Source organism: Lithobates pipiens, unplaced genomic scaffold, assembly GCF_037356315.1.
Source record: "Lithobates pipiens isolate NorthernLeopardFrog02 unplaced genomic scaffold, aLitPip1_a1.2 Scaffold_19, whole genome shotgun sequence".
NCBI classification, from domain to species: Eukaryota; Metazoa; Chordata; class Amphibia; order Anura; family Ranidae; genus Lithobates; species Lithobates pipiens.
The window spans coordinates 468160350-468177129 of record NW_027507764.1 but is presented as its reverse complement, the minus strand read 5'-3'; the positions used below and the strand labels follow the sequence as shown (position 1 = coordinate 468177129).

General features: G+C 42.7%; 1 protein-coding gene across 4 annotated transcripts in view; it reads left to right on the top strand.

Moving 5' to 3' along the window:
* The window catches only part of NCOA2 (nuclear receptor coactivator 2), a 347064-nt gene that overhangs the window by 310303 nt on the left and 19981 nt on the right, over positions 1-16780 (top strand). For 3 of the 4 annotated variants that reach the window (XM_077492850.1, XM_077492851.1, XM_077492849.1), the window contains 8 exons: positions 892-1104; positions 1626-1829; positions 2235-2364; positions 2757-2919; positions 4716-4994; positions 6501-6590; positions 8761-9214; positions 15796-15970. In XM_077492850.1, the coding sequence (XP_077348976.1) occupies positions 892-1104; positions 1626-1829; positions 2235-2364; positions 2757-2919; positions 4716-4994; positions 6501-6590; positions 8761-9214; positions 15796-15970 (1708 nt within the window). The remainder of the gene's footprint in view (positions 1-891; positions 1105-1625; positions 1830-2234; positions 2365-2756; positions 2920-4715; positions 4995-6500; positions 6591-8760; positions 9215-15795; positions 15971-16780) is intronic. The other variant, XM_077492852.1, reaches the window with a different exon arrangement.

Sequence of the window (16780 nt, the reverse complement as noted above, 5' to 3'; positions counted from 1 at the left end):
AGATGATCTTGTCTGTACATAGAAAGAGCCCTGATGTACAGAAGCCTGAATTTAGGATGCTCTGCCATTAGCTACCTTTCCACAGCTAGAGGAAAGGTTGAAACACTAGAGCTGATATAAATCACATTAAAGATGTACCCTCTCAGGATTTGGACCCTGGTATTTAATTAAAGTGGAAGTGGAGAAACTAAAAATTGCAAACAGGCAGGATTTTCAATGCAGAAGGGACATGTTATGTCTCTTCTGCATTACAGTTTTTTTTACCTGCCGAGATAACTGGACTCCTGCACATGTGCAGGAAAAACATTACAACCTGGTCAGTGGAAGCGACCAGGGATTGATACCTGGAAGATTTCAGAGGGTGGCAGGGAACTCGGGGACATCACATTGCTGAAAAGGAAAGTATAGGTCTGCTTTCATTGTTTTTGGATCCACAGATGACTACATATGACATTCATTCATTAGAAGCTGTGTGTTCTTGTGGTCTTATAAAAGCAGCATCCAAAAATTAAGGCCCCAATGCAACATACACCTCTGGGGTGATTTTGCTATTTTAGGCCCCTTTCACGACTTGGGACTGCAAAGTCGTATGACAAGTCGTTCCCCATGATAACCATTCATATATGTGCAACTTAAAGTCGTGCCAACTTCAAAGTAGTCCCTGTATTACTCTGGTCCGATTTTCATGCGCGTTGAGGTCCATATACCTCAAGTTTACACAGGCATGCCCTGAAATCGCGTCCGCAAAATCAGGGGGGAAATTGTGTGACTTTAAGTTGCAGCAGTGTGGCCTAATACTTTTGGTACTCATGTTTGGTTCTTTGTTAAAACAAGACTGCTTACTGTACAGACAATGATGATCTAAGCTTTTTCCTGTTTTTGTTTCTGCAGTGTTCAGTAACCCTCGTGCAGCACAGCTACCACTTGGGAGAATATTACCAAACCAGAATGTACCACTAGAAATCAATTTACAGAACCAGACCACTGCAGGGTCTTTCCAACCAATGAGGAATACCAGCCCATTCTCCAACATGCAGCAAGCTGGGATGATGAACAGCCAATCCATGCTGGGAGGGCAGGGAGGTGTGCGCAGTGGTAGTCCTGGTAGGTTTTATTTCACCTGGTTGGTGGTAAACTTTGAAATGTGTACATATGAAGTCTTCTAATATTAATCAGTCAGATATTTGGGGCATTAGGTTTAAAGCTTGCTAGTTTGTCAAGTAGCACTGATAGGGTGTTGAAATGTTGGGGGGGGGGGGGGGGGGTCAGCTGTCACTACTAAAAATGTGGATGGGGCCTGTCAATTGGAAATGTTGGCAAAGCCTGTGACTATTGGAAATGTCGGTAGGGCCTGCCATTGTGGGAAAATGTGGGCGGGTCCTGCACTGTGGGATATGTGGGCGGGGCCTGCCAATGTGGGGAATATGGATATGAACATGATTGGGTCTCCTGTATTAGTATTGAGATCTTTTTTTAGTGTGATTCATAGAATGTTGGCTGCTAAAATAAAGTGATCAAGACCTTTTGTCTTCTGCCACTTTCAGTGTATGTTATTTCTACTTTTTCCTGTACTTGCTCCTGTTGATAACCAATTTAATGAGATTTTAAAAATTGCTGTCTTTCAGGAATGATGGGTGGTAATGCTCCTAGACCATCTTTACAAACAGAGTGGGGATCACCGGCCTCAGGAGTCAGGGCAACCTGTCCAACCACAAGTATGAGCCGGCCCATGCAGGGCATGATTCGCAGCCCCACCTCCAATATGCCTATGCGACCGAATAGTCAGACATGTCCCAGGCCTATGATGCAATCGAATGTTATGAATATGGGTAAGGTGGATCGGGCTGTGTGGTTTACTAAACCTTATATAAATTTATAAGGCGAGGTTTTTGTATTCTCTTTTTTTTTTTTTTTTTTTTTTTTTTACTTCTGTTTATGACAGCACATTTGAACCAAATAGGTGGCTTTTTAGTTGATGCTTAATGCTGCTTGCGTACCACTATAGTGACACTAGTTGAGTATTTATTTATTGTGGCCTTACATGACCTTAGTTAATTTTAAATATTGTCTGCATGGAGACGTGTAGGCTGTGACTGCTTTTGGCAGTACAAACATGGTCTTTCTGCTCTGCTCTATATGGCCTATTGATATGGGTTGTCTTATTGGAAATGACCATGTATTGTTCTTTTCTGGTTTGGAAATGTGTATTGTAACTGTCCATGTTTACTTTTTAGGAGCTTCTGAGCTGGATATGAACATGACTGGAGGTCCATATACCCAGCAACAGGCACCTCCCAACCAAACAGCACCCTGGCCTGACAGTATTCTGTCTATTGATCAAGCCTCTTTCAACAATCAGAGCAGGTAAAGGATCTTAATTTGCTTCTGTTGCCCTAAAGCTGGGTATTCAAACTGAATGGTCCTGCTGGAAAACCAGCATTCAATGAGTGTGTGCAGCCAATGGCTGTAGCACTGATCAGTGTATTCTGATGGGGAAAGGTGGGGAGTCCCCACTGTCATAATATAATAGCGTAGCATGTAAAATCCCTGCTTCCACATTAATTGTGTGAATGGGGATCTGAGTTTATTGGGGGAGGGGGGTTTCGTTCAACTCACTGGTTGAATGAAAAAAAATGTATGTGTGTATATCCTGCTTAAGTCATGAGCAGTATAAAGGACTCAAGGCTTAGAAGTCCTTTCTATATATCTGTGTTTGTTTTAATATTAACAAACTGTGATAAATTGTTGTTTTCCAGACAACAGTTCGGTTCGCCTGAAGAGTTGCTTTGTCAGCCTCCTTCATCTGAATCTCCAACAGAAGAGGGAAATCTTCTGGATCAGCTGTACATGGCACTGAGAAATTTTGATGGCTTAGAGGAGCTTGACAGAGCGCTTGGAATCCCAGAGCTAGTCAGTCAGGTATGTTTATTTTGTAGTGTACCATTGACATTTTTAACTATCCTTAAACCTTTCTGAGTTGGTGAAAAAACCAAAAGCAACACACATGAATATGAAGGTAAGCTTTAAAGAAACAAAAATATGAATACAGCTGCAAATTTCAGTCTTATGCACTTTGTTACCAGTTAGCAAAAATGCCTCCTTCACATGGCATGTATGATGCCACATGTGAGGGCCATGTATACCCGCATAAGGATACATCCCTGTGCAGGCAATCCCATAGCTGTCAATTAGGAGGGTGCATGACCCCAAACACGCCCAGGGTGTAGTTCTCAGGGAAAGGGTGACAGTAGTTCCCAATGGTGAAACACTAGTGTCCAGGAAGTAGTAGGGGACAACTGTTGAACAGATGGTGGGGGAAACAGTAATGTCCAGTGTAGAATGGGAAGGAGCAATAGTACCCAGTGGAGGTGAGGAGGCACAACAGTGCCCGGGATGTTGTGGAGGAGCAGTAGTGCCCAGTGGGGGTGGGGGGAAAATTTTGCTCTCAGTGGACAACTTTCCATAGAATTTTATGTCCTGTACTTCTGCTATTGGTGCTGTCAGGACTATAGAGACTCTGTGGAGCAGGAGATCACTCCACCACAGTCACGTCATGCATAGAGCTGGAGCCGGGTGCTGGAACAAGCACTCCAGCACTCCGTTCTGGAACACAGACCTGATCGACAGGACTCTAGGATTGTGGTAAAATTCTGATAGTCCAACTGAAGCCTGGGCAGTTGAGGTGTTTGCTAGTACAGTAGCTGCCCATAGAGTACATGAATAAAATGCCAAACCCCTCATTAATGTATCTTCAATGGCAGTAGCCTGGATTATTATGTCCAGGACAGAAGACACAAGTGAAACCGAGTTTTTCCCACCAGTCTGGGCAGACAGTTGACCAGAGATGGTGGAGGAGTAGTTAAGCTGTATCACTGTGAGTCGCTATTAACTGCTATAGCTGTAACAATGTGCATACACAAATTATGTGCTTACTGTTCTGGGTCAATGGCTTCCAAAGAGGTAAAACAAGGATTAGGATGACGGCCCCAAAATTGGGGAAAAAATTAGATACTTTTATATTTCTGTCCTGATGGATTCCCTTAAAAAAGAATTAAATACATAGCAAGGGAGCTTATGCCACTGTATGGGGCACGTGTGGTGCACATTCATGTGTACAGTGTATTCTGGAGCTTCCACTATTTGATTTTGCTCAGACCTCGTTAATAAGTGCAATTCCTGTCCTCCTTGATTCAGAAATATTGGCTACATTCACACATTCACACCAGCAAATGTAGGCCTGGTGCAAATTGTAGTGGCAGAAATCAGACTCCTGCTTCAGCTATTATTGGCTAGGTGCAGCCGCCAGCCCCGTTCACTATAATGGTAGGTTGCTGGCAGCCTGCAGCTATTTGTGGCTCTCTACACAGCCAGCGATTACCTGCGGTGATCACTGGCTGTGCAGACAGCAGTGAATAGCTGCGGCTGCCAGCGACCTACCATTATAGTGAACGGGGCTGTCAGCTGCACCTAGCCAATAGGAGCTGAAGCAGGAATCTGATTCCTGCCACTACAATTCGTTCTGGCCTAGTCTGTGTGAATTCAGCCTGAGGCATGAATCTCAGATTGTTATAATGTACCTTTTTTTTTTTTTTTTCTTCACAATTCCCTTTACATTGGTATGCCAATAATCTATATTATATGATGACCATGTGTTTTTTTTTCCATAAATGGTCCTCTTTAAGTTATGAACATGTTATTCTCTTTTCTTTTCTCAGAGTCAGGCCATTGATCCAGATGCATTTCTTAATCAAGATTCAAACCTAATGATGGATCAGAAAGCGCCTCTCTATAACCATGCGTATGCAACCCAAGGGCAGATGACTCAGAACAGCTATGCTCAGATGCCTGATCCAAATTTCCACCCTATGGGCCAGCGTCCAAACTACGGTATGCTGCGCATGCAGACACGGCCTACAATGAGGCCCACTGGAATGGTGCAGAACCAGCCAAACCAGTTAAGGCTCCAGCTACAGCACCGGCTCCAGGCACAGCAGGTACACTTCTGTGATAACATCTTCACTATATGACATACTTTCGCTGGTCAGTAAAAAACTCTGACAAGCACATTCATTTAGGACTTAAAGCTGCTGGTAGTCTTATTCTGAATATTTCAGTATTATAGCCTGGCAAAGTTAGTTGTTTAGTGGAAAAAATATATCTGTAAAATTCTGTCAAAGCCTAAGGTTATATGCCATAGATGAATAGATGTGGAATTGTCCTTTGATAATAATTTCACCTGCAAAAGCAGCAGATATACTTCACACCCCAGTGGCACGCTGAAGAGAGGATTGCTGCTACCTGTGCATGAGCAACAGTCCAATATGCCCCCCACACAGTCACAGCTAGATCTGTTCTATCAGTAAAGATTGTACTTCCCACTGATTGCCTTACTCTACCTGTGACTTGGCAGGGGCTTATCAGTCTGCTGCTCACATGGATAGCAGGGGTCTTCTTGCAGCATGTCGCTGGGTTCTGAAGTACATATGCTGCTGTTGCAAGTGGAAATTTTATCAAAGGGCAGTAAGGGCTCTTTTAGACAGGAGGTAATGCTTACTGCCCTCTGAAAAGTGAACTGTGGTGGATCGTTTCTCCGAGGGCAGTATATCCGCAATTGGTAGGCGCTTAGGAGGAGCCACTGAAGCCCCCTGAGGCCTGTTTTTTTTGGCCACAATTGCAAGCCAAGTGTTTGGCACCCTGTTGCAGTGCAACCCTATTGATCTCAGTTGGTGAGGTGGTGGTGCTTTCCAAACTGCAGGTAAAATTGCTGCGTCCGCTAAACAAAGTGCTGCAGCATGTGTAAAGCCCTGTCGGGGTGTAATGTTAGAATTCCAGTGGGCAGTAAAACCGTGGCTCAGCCCCCAATTTATACACCACTCCCCCCTTTCCCACCAATTACAGTGTATACAATAGAACTCCTTTTACTTTTTGTTTTCATCTTATCTTTAAAACATTTTTTACTGTATGTATGCATGCATGCATGTATGCAGTCTTTATTTTACCAATAAACATTTAATACCTAAAAAGATTTCCAAAAGCAATACGGCTTAGCTAGTTGAAGCAACTACCTTTTAGACTTGTCTCTCTGAAACTTTGTATAATGCTCTCTTATTCATTTTGCACTGGCTGTAGAAGTTCTGTGTGCATTTTACCTTGGTGTATGATCTCTATGAATAGGCCTTGTTGGTCGAGTAAGCAAGTCATAGGATACTAGAGCGCCACCTGCTGGCCAGATAAGCCTATAATATTGACAGCCTAGATTTCACACAGGAAAAAAATAAGTTTCATGTATTTTACTATTGATTATTATAAAAAAAAATCATGTATGTAACCACTAGACATTCACTATGACTAAAAATTTACCTGGATACCTTTCCATCTCCTCCTAAAAAGGTGTCCTGTTGTTATGTGTTTTAAAGGGGCAACTAACTTATCAAATCGTAGTCTTAGGAGCTGTTTTGTAACATAAATTCTAGACCCCTAACACTGTTTTTGTTTTTCAGAACCGGCAACCTATAATGAATCCTATGAATAATGTCTCTAATATGAACATAGCAATGAGGCCTGGGGTACCAGCTCAGATGAGAGAACAGGTACACATTAGAAATTAGTCACAAGGCCATATATTAACTTTTTCTCTAAAGCAAACTTTTGGTTACGGTACTTGTTAAAAAAAATAAAAAGGTTAACTTTTGACAATAAAACAGATCTAGCATTTTGGGTTGGCGTCCTTTTGCCACATTTCGGGCTTCAAACATAAAGATATAAAATTTGATTTTTTTGTGAAGAATCACCAACAAGTGGGACACAATTGTGAAGTGGAACAAAATCTATTGGATTTTTGAAACTTTTTTAACTAATAAAAAAAATGAAAAGTGGGGCGTGCAAAATTATTCGGCCCCCTTGCGTTAATACTTTGTAGAGCCACCTTTTGCTGCGATTACAGCTGCAAGTCGCTTGGGGTATGTCTCTATCAGTTTTGCATACCCAGAGGCTGAAATTCTTGCCCATTCTTCCTTGCAAAACAGCTCGAGCTCAGTTAGGTTGGATGGAGAGCGTTTGTGAATAGCAGTTTTCAGCTCTTTCCACAGATTCTCGATTGGATTCAGGTCTGGACTTTGACTTGGCCATTCTAACACCTGGATACGTTTATTTGTGAACCATTCCTTTGTAGATTTTGCTGTATGTTTGGGATCATTGTCTTGTTGGAAGATAAATCTCCGTCCCAGTTTCAGGTCTTTTGCAGACTCCAACAGGTTTTCATCCAGAATGGTCCTGTATTTGGCTGCATCCATCTTCCCCCTCAATTTTAACCATCTTCCCTGTCCCTGCTGAGGAAAACCAGGCCCAAACCATAATGCTGCCACCACCATGTTTGACAGTGGGGATGGTGTGTTGAGGGTGAGGAGCTGTGTTGCTTTTACGCCAAACATATAGTTTTGCATTGTGGGCAAAAAGTTCGATTTTGGTTTCATCTGACCAGAGCACCTTCTTCCACATGTTTGGTGTGTCTCCCAGGTGGCTTGTGGCAAACTTTAGACAAGACTTTTTATGGATATCTTTGAGAAATGGCTTTCTTCTTGCTACTCTTCCATAAAGGCCAGTTTTGTGCAGTGTAGACTCTCCCACCTCAGCTGTAGTTCTCTGCAGTTCATCCAGAGTGATCATGGGCCTCTTGGCTGCATCTCTGATCAGTCTTCTCCTTGTCTGAGCTGAAAGTTTAGAGGGACGGCCAGGTCTTGGTAGATTTGCAGTGGTCTGATACTCCTTCCATTTCAAAATGATGGCTTGCACAGTGCTCCTTGGGATGTTTAAAGCTTGGGAAATCTTTTTGTATCCAAATCCGGCTTTAAACTTCTCCACAACAGTATTACGGACCTGCCTGGTGTGTTCCTTGGTCTTCATGATGCGCTCTGCGCTTTCAACAGAACCCTGAGACTATCACAGAGCAGGTGCATTTATACAGAGACTTGATTACACACAGGTGGATTCTATTTATCACCATCAGTCATTTAGGACAACATTGGATCATTCAGAGATCCTCGCTGACCTTCTGGAGTGAGTTTGCTGCACTGAAAGTAAAGAGGCCGAATAATTTTGCACGCACCACTTTTCAGTTTTTTATTTGATAAAAAAGTTTAAATTATCCAATAGATTTCGTTCCACTTCACAATTGTGTCCCACTTGTTGGTGATTCTTCACAAAAAATTAAAATTTTATATCTTTATGTTTGAAGCCTGAAATGTGGCAAAAGGTTGAAAAGTTCAAGGGGGCCGAATACTTTCGCAAGGCACTGTGTGTGTGTATATGTATATGTATACATACACACGAAGATCCTCCAAGGCCGCCCTCAACCAATCCTCGCTGTTCAAGTGAGGCTGTATGCCCGTAAATGAAAAAGAACAGAAATCTGCTGGTATAAGTTATGGATCACTGCTAAAATTGCCTCTTAAGGGCGCCTTTTGTGTTTTTTGTTTGCTTTGTGACATTGAATTTATTTATATACACTTGCAAAGATACTAAGAAATCAGTTTTTAAAATCAAATGTTTTTCCTTAGCTGTGTAGAAAAATGTCTTGAGGAAGTGTTTCATAATTTTTACAAAAGTAAAGTGTAATGTATAGTTGAAATACCAGATATCCCCCCCCAGTGGTAAATTACTTTCTTCTATCTGTATTGTACTGTGCACTGCTAAGTAGCTTGTCTCTTATGAATGACTTGCATTTCTCAACAGTGTATTTGCTAAAAACTTATTTGTTCACAGGGACCTATCAATGCACAGATGTTGGCCCAAAGGCAGAGGGAAATCTTGAGTCAGCATTTACGGCAAAGACAATTGCAGCAGCAGCAGCAACAACAGCAACAAGTGCAACACAGAGCCATGATGATGAGAGGACCTGGAATGCCCATGCCACCCAATATGGTGGCTTCTTCTGCCATGCCAGGATCTATAAGCAGCCCAAGGATTCCGCAAGCCAATGCACAGCAGTTCCCCTTCCCTTCAAACTACGGTACTGGAATTCCATCCCCACCACCTTTCACCAGCCCTTTCTCCCCAGTGCCCCCCAGCCCTGGGTCACAGTCGCTCTCTCACAGCTCTTTGCATGGCTCCCAGATGAATCTGGCTAACCAAGGGATCATGGGGAGTATGGGAGGACAGTATGGCCCTGTCATGAATCCCCAAATTCAGCACAATGCCTTCCAGTTTGCCAGCTCAGGTACCAACTTCCACTTTTAAGTGCAGGTCTTGCTTTAACCTCTTTAATGCCGCTAGGCCTGCAACCTATTGCAAAGCAGTACATTGCAGTCCACCCCCACTCTACTGATGGGGTGTCAGCAGTCTTCATAGGCTTGACGAGTTCTTGGAAGTGACTGGGTGGCAAACCTCAAACCAGTCTATGCCGATTAGTACTTGAAAGTTTTTTTTCACTCTTGTATCTGCAAGAATTATTTGTTCACTAAATTAAACAATATACCAGTGTTGACCCACAGCCTAGGAGGAGGTGGATGTAGTTGCTGCACTAGTAGCGTAGATTTAAAGTGGAAAATTAAGTCCTGCTAGATCATTTCAGGCTAGCCTCTTTTGCAGGTATAGGGATGTAAAACATTTAGAAATAAGTGTCTTCATCGCCCATACTTTTTTCCATTAGAAATGGGTGCCTACACTGTTGTAAAATCCAGTAATACACGGTCTCATCCAGCTCTGCACATGCTCAGTTGCTCTCCATTTTTAGGCACTGACGAATTTGTAGAGGCCGATCTGCTGAACACCTTAAAGCGGAATTAAATCTTCCTATCCTTTACAGCCAAGGAAGCTGCTTATGTTTGATCTGCAACTGTCATGGTGCTGCACATGTGATCAGCTAGGAAACCAGCTATTTGATGGTTTGACAGTTTGGTTGAGGAAACAAGCAAATGCGACACTTGGCAATCCTGACAGTCCAGGAATTTAACTTTTTTGAAAATGTTAGAGAGGTTTAGTTCTGCTTTATGATTTACTGCCGCTCAGGAGCTCTGGGCTTCAGCAAAATGGTAGCCTCCAGCAAGAAGAAGCAGGAATAATGCTGATGCTTTTTTTTTAATGGCATGGCCCCCATGGAGCTGCTTTTTATAGTAGAGCTAGTGTAGGATCATCATGGCTTAGGGTCCCCTCTGACAACTGGATGGTGTCATATGACTCACGTCAGTCTCACATGGGGAGATTTACTAAAACTGGAACACTCAATCTGGTGCAGCTGTGCATGGTAATCAATTGGCTTCTAACTCCAGCTTGTTCATTTTAAATTGGTGTTCCATCCAAAAAAAAAAAAAACATGAATGTGCCTTAAAAAAAAAAAAATTTGAATTTTTTTTTTTTTACTCACCTCTAAATGGCTGTTGCTAGGGGGTCCCTCGTAGTCTGCATCCTTCAGTGCCTGAGCTCTTGATGTCACTTCCCCTCGGCGCAGGAAGGGCTCAGCTCTGCCCCCTCCCTCTTGTTAATCATCTGAGACACGTGACAGGTCCCAGATGATTGCGCAGTGGGTGTCCAGCTGCGAAGCCACAGACGGGCGCCCACAGTTACAATGCCGGCGCCGCCGAAGGGAAGGTGACCAGGGGTTCGACCCCCCCCCCCCACCCCCCCGCATCGCTGGACCCTGGGACAGCTAAGTGTCCGATTATTAAAAGTCAGCAGCTGCAGTATTTGTAGCTGACTTGTAATTTTTATTTTTATTTTTTAAGTGTGAACCCCGCTTTAAGCTTTGACAATAAACCCTGGAAGCTGATTTGGTTTCAGTGCAGAGCTGCAACAGATTTGGCACCCTTCAGTTTTAGTAAATAACCCCCTCTGTGTTCCTCCTTCAAAGCATTAAAAGGTTGTCATATTTTGACTGACAGTAGCACAGTATATCACTATCACAGTAGCAATGTGAAAAGCATTACAACTTCCCAAAGTACAAAAAGAGTTCCAACTTACACTTTTAATTGCAATCCTTGCTAACCTTTTCAGTGCTGCTAGGCCTGCAACCTATTGCATTGCAAAGAAGTACATTGCAGTCCACCCCCACTCTTCCGATGGGGTGTCAGCAGTCTTCATAGGCTTGATATTCTTTGAAGTGACTGAGTGGCAAAAAACAAACCAGTCTATGCTGATTGGTACTTGAGTGTCCCCTCTGACAGCCAGATATGTCATATGACTCTTGTTGGTCTTGCTGTGTTCCTTCATTATAACAATAAGGTTGTGTCATTTTTTGGAGTCCCTCCTCTGTTCACATTGCTATCACAGCTGGTGCTTAAAATGTACAACCGCCTCATATTTATACAGAATATGAAATAAGTCTTTCCTAGGTTTGCTCAAGTGTATGTTAGAGTTGAAATGCAATACCAGCTTTCATCAGTAGATGACACTACATATTAATTAATAGGCTCTCTATCTGTGGGAAAAGGGAGCATCCAATGTGTCACTGTAAGGGGTAATCGCACATAGATGTTGATGACCGCTCCTATTTTCTTTGTTATAAGTTTATATTGCTGGTTCACAATTTTACTAGTATACTTTGTAGGCAATGTTGAGATTACCATTCCTGATCTCGTGAGCTTCTGAAATAGTTTTGGCTTGTATTGCTGTCTTTCTGGCTTTAGTACCTTGAGTCATTGATCCAACACCTTGTTCCAAATAATGATTCAAAATATTGAAGCCAGCAGTTCAGCATGACAGCCCAGACAACTAGCATACTTTGTTTCAGGTTTTTTTGCTTCAGTTTTACATTCTCAGTGGATGCTTTTGCACCTTACGTTTTTGCATTTACAAGAGTGAAAACACCAATAAAAAAAAAAAAAAATCCAAACATCTCATTGTTCTCTTGATCCCTAGAAGTACAATGTGGTTGCTAAAAAAAAAACAAAAAAAAACAAGATGGAATAATAAACTGCATGTGACTACTAACATGTCATTAACATCCATTGACTGACCTAATACATCTCCTTGACTTGTTTTAACCTGTAAATAGTGGGCCAGTACACTGAATTTGCCAAGCCTATAAACCCTAAACTAGCTGAAGTGCTTAACTCTGCTATAGCCGTGTTTCTGGTGTGGAGAATCTACCTGTTCCTTCATTAGATCACATGCTCCTTCATATCCATGCTCTTACATGTGACATACATGTACTCGCTTGGCTTGCTCTTGTGTGCTTTCTCTGCTGGTGTGAATGTGCTACTTATTCATTGGTAGCCGAGTATTCTCGTTCTCATTTGTAATGTTGTGCTGTGTAAGACATAATTAGGCAATACACATTGACATCTTCAGGTTTCCTTGGGCTGCATTCACACTACAGTGTTTTGAATTGTGGGCAGATTTGCTGCGGATCTGTCTGCGATTTGACAGCACCGAGGTGTGAATGACAAAAGGCGCGACTCACATTCCAGATGCCATTCATTTGAGTGACGCCTCAAATTGTTTTAGGAGTCTGCTGCCTGATAAATCGTGCTGCAACCGCGGCAACCCGCATCGCAGGACACATGTCGCCCAAGAGTAGCTCCTGAACTATCTTTGGGCGGCGTTTGTCCCAGGATGTGGGTTGCCGCGATTGCAGCACACTTTATCGTGCGGCAGACCCGCCCTTTGATTTGAGGTGTCAAGCAAATAAATGGCATCTCAAATGTGAGTCCTGTATTTTGTCATTCACACCTTGGCGCTGTCAAATCAAAGGCAGATCCATAGCAAATCTGCCCACGATTCAAAACACTGTAGTGTGAATGCAGCCTAAAGCCCCATACACACTATCCATTTTTCTGCTGAGTTTTTCCTTCAGATTTACCAAAACCATGTAGTAGAAGGGCCTGCCTGATTGCATACACATTGAAACTCCTAAGGTTTGGCCTCATATTATATGGTTTTGGTAAATCTGAAGGAAAAACTCACCAGAAAATCTGATATTGTGTATGGGGCTTTAGACTTATCAAGTTGTTATCTTAATATATTACCCGCTTAATACATTGTAACTCAGCCATACAATGGCTATCTATTAAACTAGTGAAATGAAATGGAAGAGTGACTCATGGCAACAGATTCCAGTATTATAGTATTGAAGGAAAACTTGCAGATTATTTTCCTTATTGTAAAGTAGTTATATTGTAGGAGAGTTTGTTGTCCTCGACAGTAAAGTTCTCATATGATACATATCCCAACACGTCCGATAAAAGCTGGGTACACAAGATTGTTTTTTTTGTTCAGTTAACGGGCTAAACAAAAAAAAAAACACATATTCCTGAATCCACACAAGCGATGTGGATGTAGGAGTCCCTCCTGCTGGAACATTATGTGCTGACAGCGGGGGCTCCCTGCTGTCAGCAATACAATGATCAGCGCTGTATCCGATTGGCTGCAAACCACTGATCAAAGAAGGTTTTTCAGCAGTCCTGTTTGACAGAAGTCAATCTAATGCTGGGCTTCTTTCTAAAAGGGAGGGCTACACACGGATCGAAATTTGGCCAGCCCCTGCTGAACAAGCTGAATTTTGATCTTTGTAACCAACATAACCCTATCACAACCTGTCTTTGCTGTGTTTCCACAATAACACTTTTTGAAAGCACGCAAGACTGCAATGGACTGCAGATGTGCCCTTTACAGTCAGAGGAATAACCAAGTATAACCTCTTTCTTTGCTACTTTTTTTTATTCATACATTTATAATTAAGCTACTCATTCATAGTGGCCATGAATGATAGGAATTTATTTCCCTTCCTCTCTGCTGATAAGGTCAAGTAGCTGGTGTATATGAGATAAAATTAATGTTATTTTGACATAATTTTACCTGATAATAGAATAGATTTTATACTAGCCAGATACGGCTCTGCTTGCTCTTATTCTGCCAGTGGGCTGAATGAGAGAAAAATCTATTTGCCCATCCATGTTAAACAATGTGGATGGAGGAATCTCCACTGTTGCTATTGTAGTCAACAGTAGTGCTGCTGAACAGGGACTACTTTAGAGAGGATGGGGTTCACTGTTCAGACTATCGTTTTTCTACTCTACTTTTAAATCAACTTTTGTGAAACTTGGTGGTGCTTGCAGGGCCACCCAAGGACAAATTATGAGCCATCCATGTCCAGCCTTAGATTTATCCAGCCAATATGTATATGCCATACATGACTTCTGTGTGCACAGCTAATACAGGCTGAGTGCCATTGGTAGTGGGCCATGTTCACATCTTTGCAAGAATTGTCCTTGCACTGTATCCATCAGTTCATGAAGTTGAATTCAGTGTGCTACCAGCAGAGGGATGGCATGTTCATTGGGGGGGGGGGGGGTCCTTATTAATTTGGTAGGAAAGTGTATATGTTTCTGTACAATACATTTATTAATTTCAAATGCACGCATTCTGGTTTTGAACAATGACTTGTCTTATTGCTGCTCTTCTTTAAAACCTCACCAAAGTGGAAGGTGTATCAGTACAAGTCTGTCCCTGTGTGACCAAATTTTTAGCTACTGAATCCTAACGGTACATTTTAATATAGAAAAGATAGCTGTTATATCAGTGTAAGTGGTTCTGTCACTCTTGTAATAAATACCTTAAATTTACACAGAAAATATTCGCTCAATAATGGGCTCAATTAGTGGCTGTCATGTTTCTTTCTTTTTTTAATTAACAAACATGCTATACTTGCCTGCTCTGCACAGAGCAGTCCCGATCCTCCTCCTCTTCTTCCCCGGTGCTCCTGGCTTCTCTTGACGTGTGTACCACCATGAGAAGCTGTTTGCTACAGTGGCACACCTGCAGGCTCACTCTCAAGCCACACTGCCTGCATCCATAGACACAGTTCGGTTTGGCCCTGCCACTCCTTCATCACAGGATATGACAGGCAGCATTGGCTCCCTCTGCCTCAGCAAAGCCTGTGATAGCAGAGAGAGCCACTATAGACGGGCTCAGCGCGGGATTGACTGAGAGCTCAGCTAAGTATAAAAAAGAGGGTGAGTGGACACTGTTACTACCTAAACATTGTTTTATCTTAATGCCAGGAATGCATTAAGGTAAACAATTGTTTGGGCTTTAGAACCACTTAAACTTGTTCATCTTTGTAGCTGTATATTTGCTGCATCATGACAGGCCCACCTTAATATCACTGAATCAGAAGAGCTTTGCTGAGGACAGCTGTTTTGCAGAATGTTTACGCAAGATAGCTGCACCCTTGGTGCTGGGTTTTAACACATTTGATTTAAAGGCCGTTCACACCATATGTATTGGGCTGTTCTGGCCAGCCTTGCCCAAGCAGTCCAAATGAATAGAAAAGGCAAGTTTAGTTTACGCCAAGGCTCTGTGTTGGCATATGCTGAAAATAAGGACATGATGCATTATTATGTCGCTCAGCATGTTGTAACACACTATACCGCATCACAATGCACAAGAGTTAATAAAGATTATTGAAATGTCATTATGGGACATTTCAATAAAGTTGAGGACAAAAAAAAAGTAAACCATGTAGACCAAAAAATTTAATATTTCCTGCTACTTGAAATTTTTATTATTACTGGTATGCTGGGATTATACCTATTTCAGCATTCACTTTCATTCTGTTACCAGCAGTATCCAGTGTAGTGGAAGTTTAGAAAATCTTTTAGTTATCTACAGAAATAAGCCATGGATAGTCTCACTCTAGAATTGCATTGATACATCTTTCGACTTGCAGTTTCTGCTGTGCTTCTAGCTTTTTCGTGTGGCTGCTTAGTGGTTGCTTTTACAATATATTTAATATGAATTCCTATGTGTTATATTGCATGCATATCAAAGTGTGTTCCATGTCTAAACTAATGTGTCCTTTAGGAATGAGTCAGCAGTCAGACCCTGGATTCACTGGGGCAACAACCCCTCAAAGTCCAATCATGTCACCCAGAATGGCTCATACACAAAGTCCCATGATGCAGCAGTCACAGGCTACTCCTGCCTACCAGTCAGCAGACATGAATGGTTGGACACAGTCAAGTAATGGTGGGAACAGGTAATACATTGACACCTATAATTGCCACATATATAAAAGTTATTCTTTTGTCAGGATTGCATGCAAACTTTGTGTGTGAAATTAGATATTTTTACGTGAATCTATTTCCTCTATAAAACAAAAATAGCAAGCCTAACGATCTATACACTAGGAAAGTCGTATTTAAATATTATATATCTCGTTCAAAAAGCAGTGGTTGAACTACCAGGGTCGCAGTTGCGACCGGGCCCTGGCGTTCTGACACCCAGAGGGTGGGGGTGGCCTGGGCCCACCCCTGCAAAATCCTGTTTAAACACACTGTCGTAATTCCCAGGGACCAGTGCCAGGGAGCAAGCTCTGGCACTGAGCTCTGATTCCCTGCTTAACGGGGCACGTCAGTGTGGGCACTAGGGACACCTGCCCCGCATCTCTTGTGGGGTGCCTGATGTCCCACACGCATCGATCACCCCCTCTGTGGCAGCCGGCATGTCTCCCCGCTGACTGCACACAGCACACCTTGCTGAGGCCGGCTCCTACCTCTAGGCTCCGATGTTCTTCCTTTACATACACAGACAGGAGGAGCCAGGTAGGAGTATAGAACAGGAAGAGTCGCGCTGCTGAGGTCTGTGTTTTTTGCTTTATTCAGAGGAAGGGGACAATAGTAACTGGGAGACTTTAAAACGAAAATACACCTGGAGGAGTGATAAGTGCCGTAAGAGGATATGTGCTGGGGGGTGCTTTGGGAGAAGAGAGGAAAGGGTGCTGGGGGGGGAAGTAGGATTTGGCATCACACCTTGTAGCACAAGTCCTGTCCCCTCCCAAACCACACCC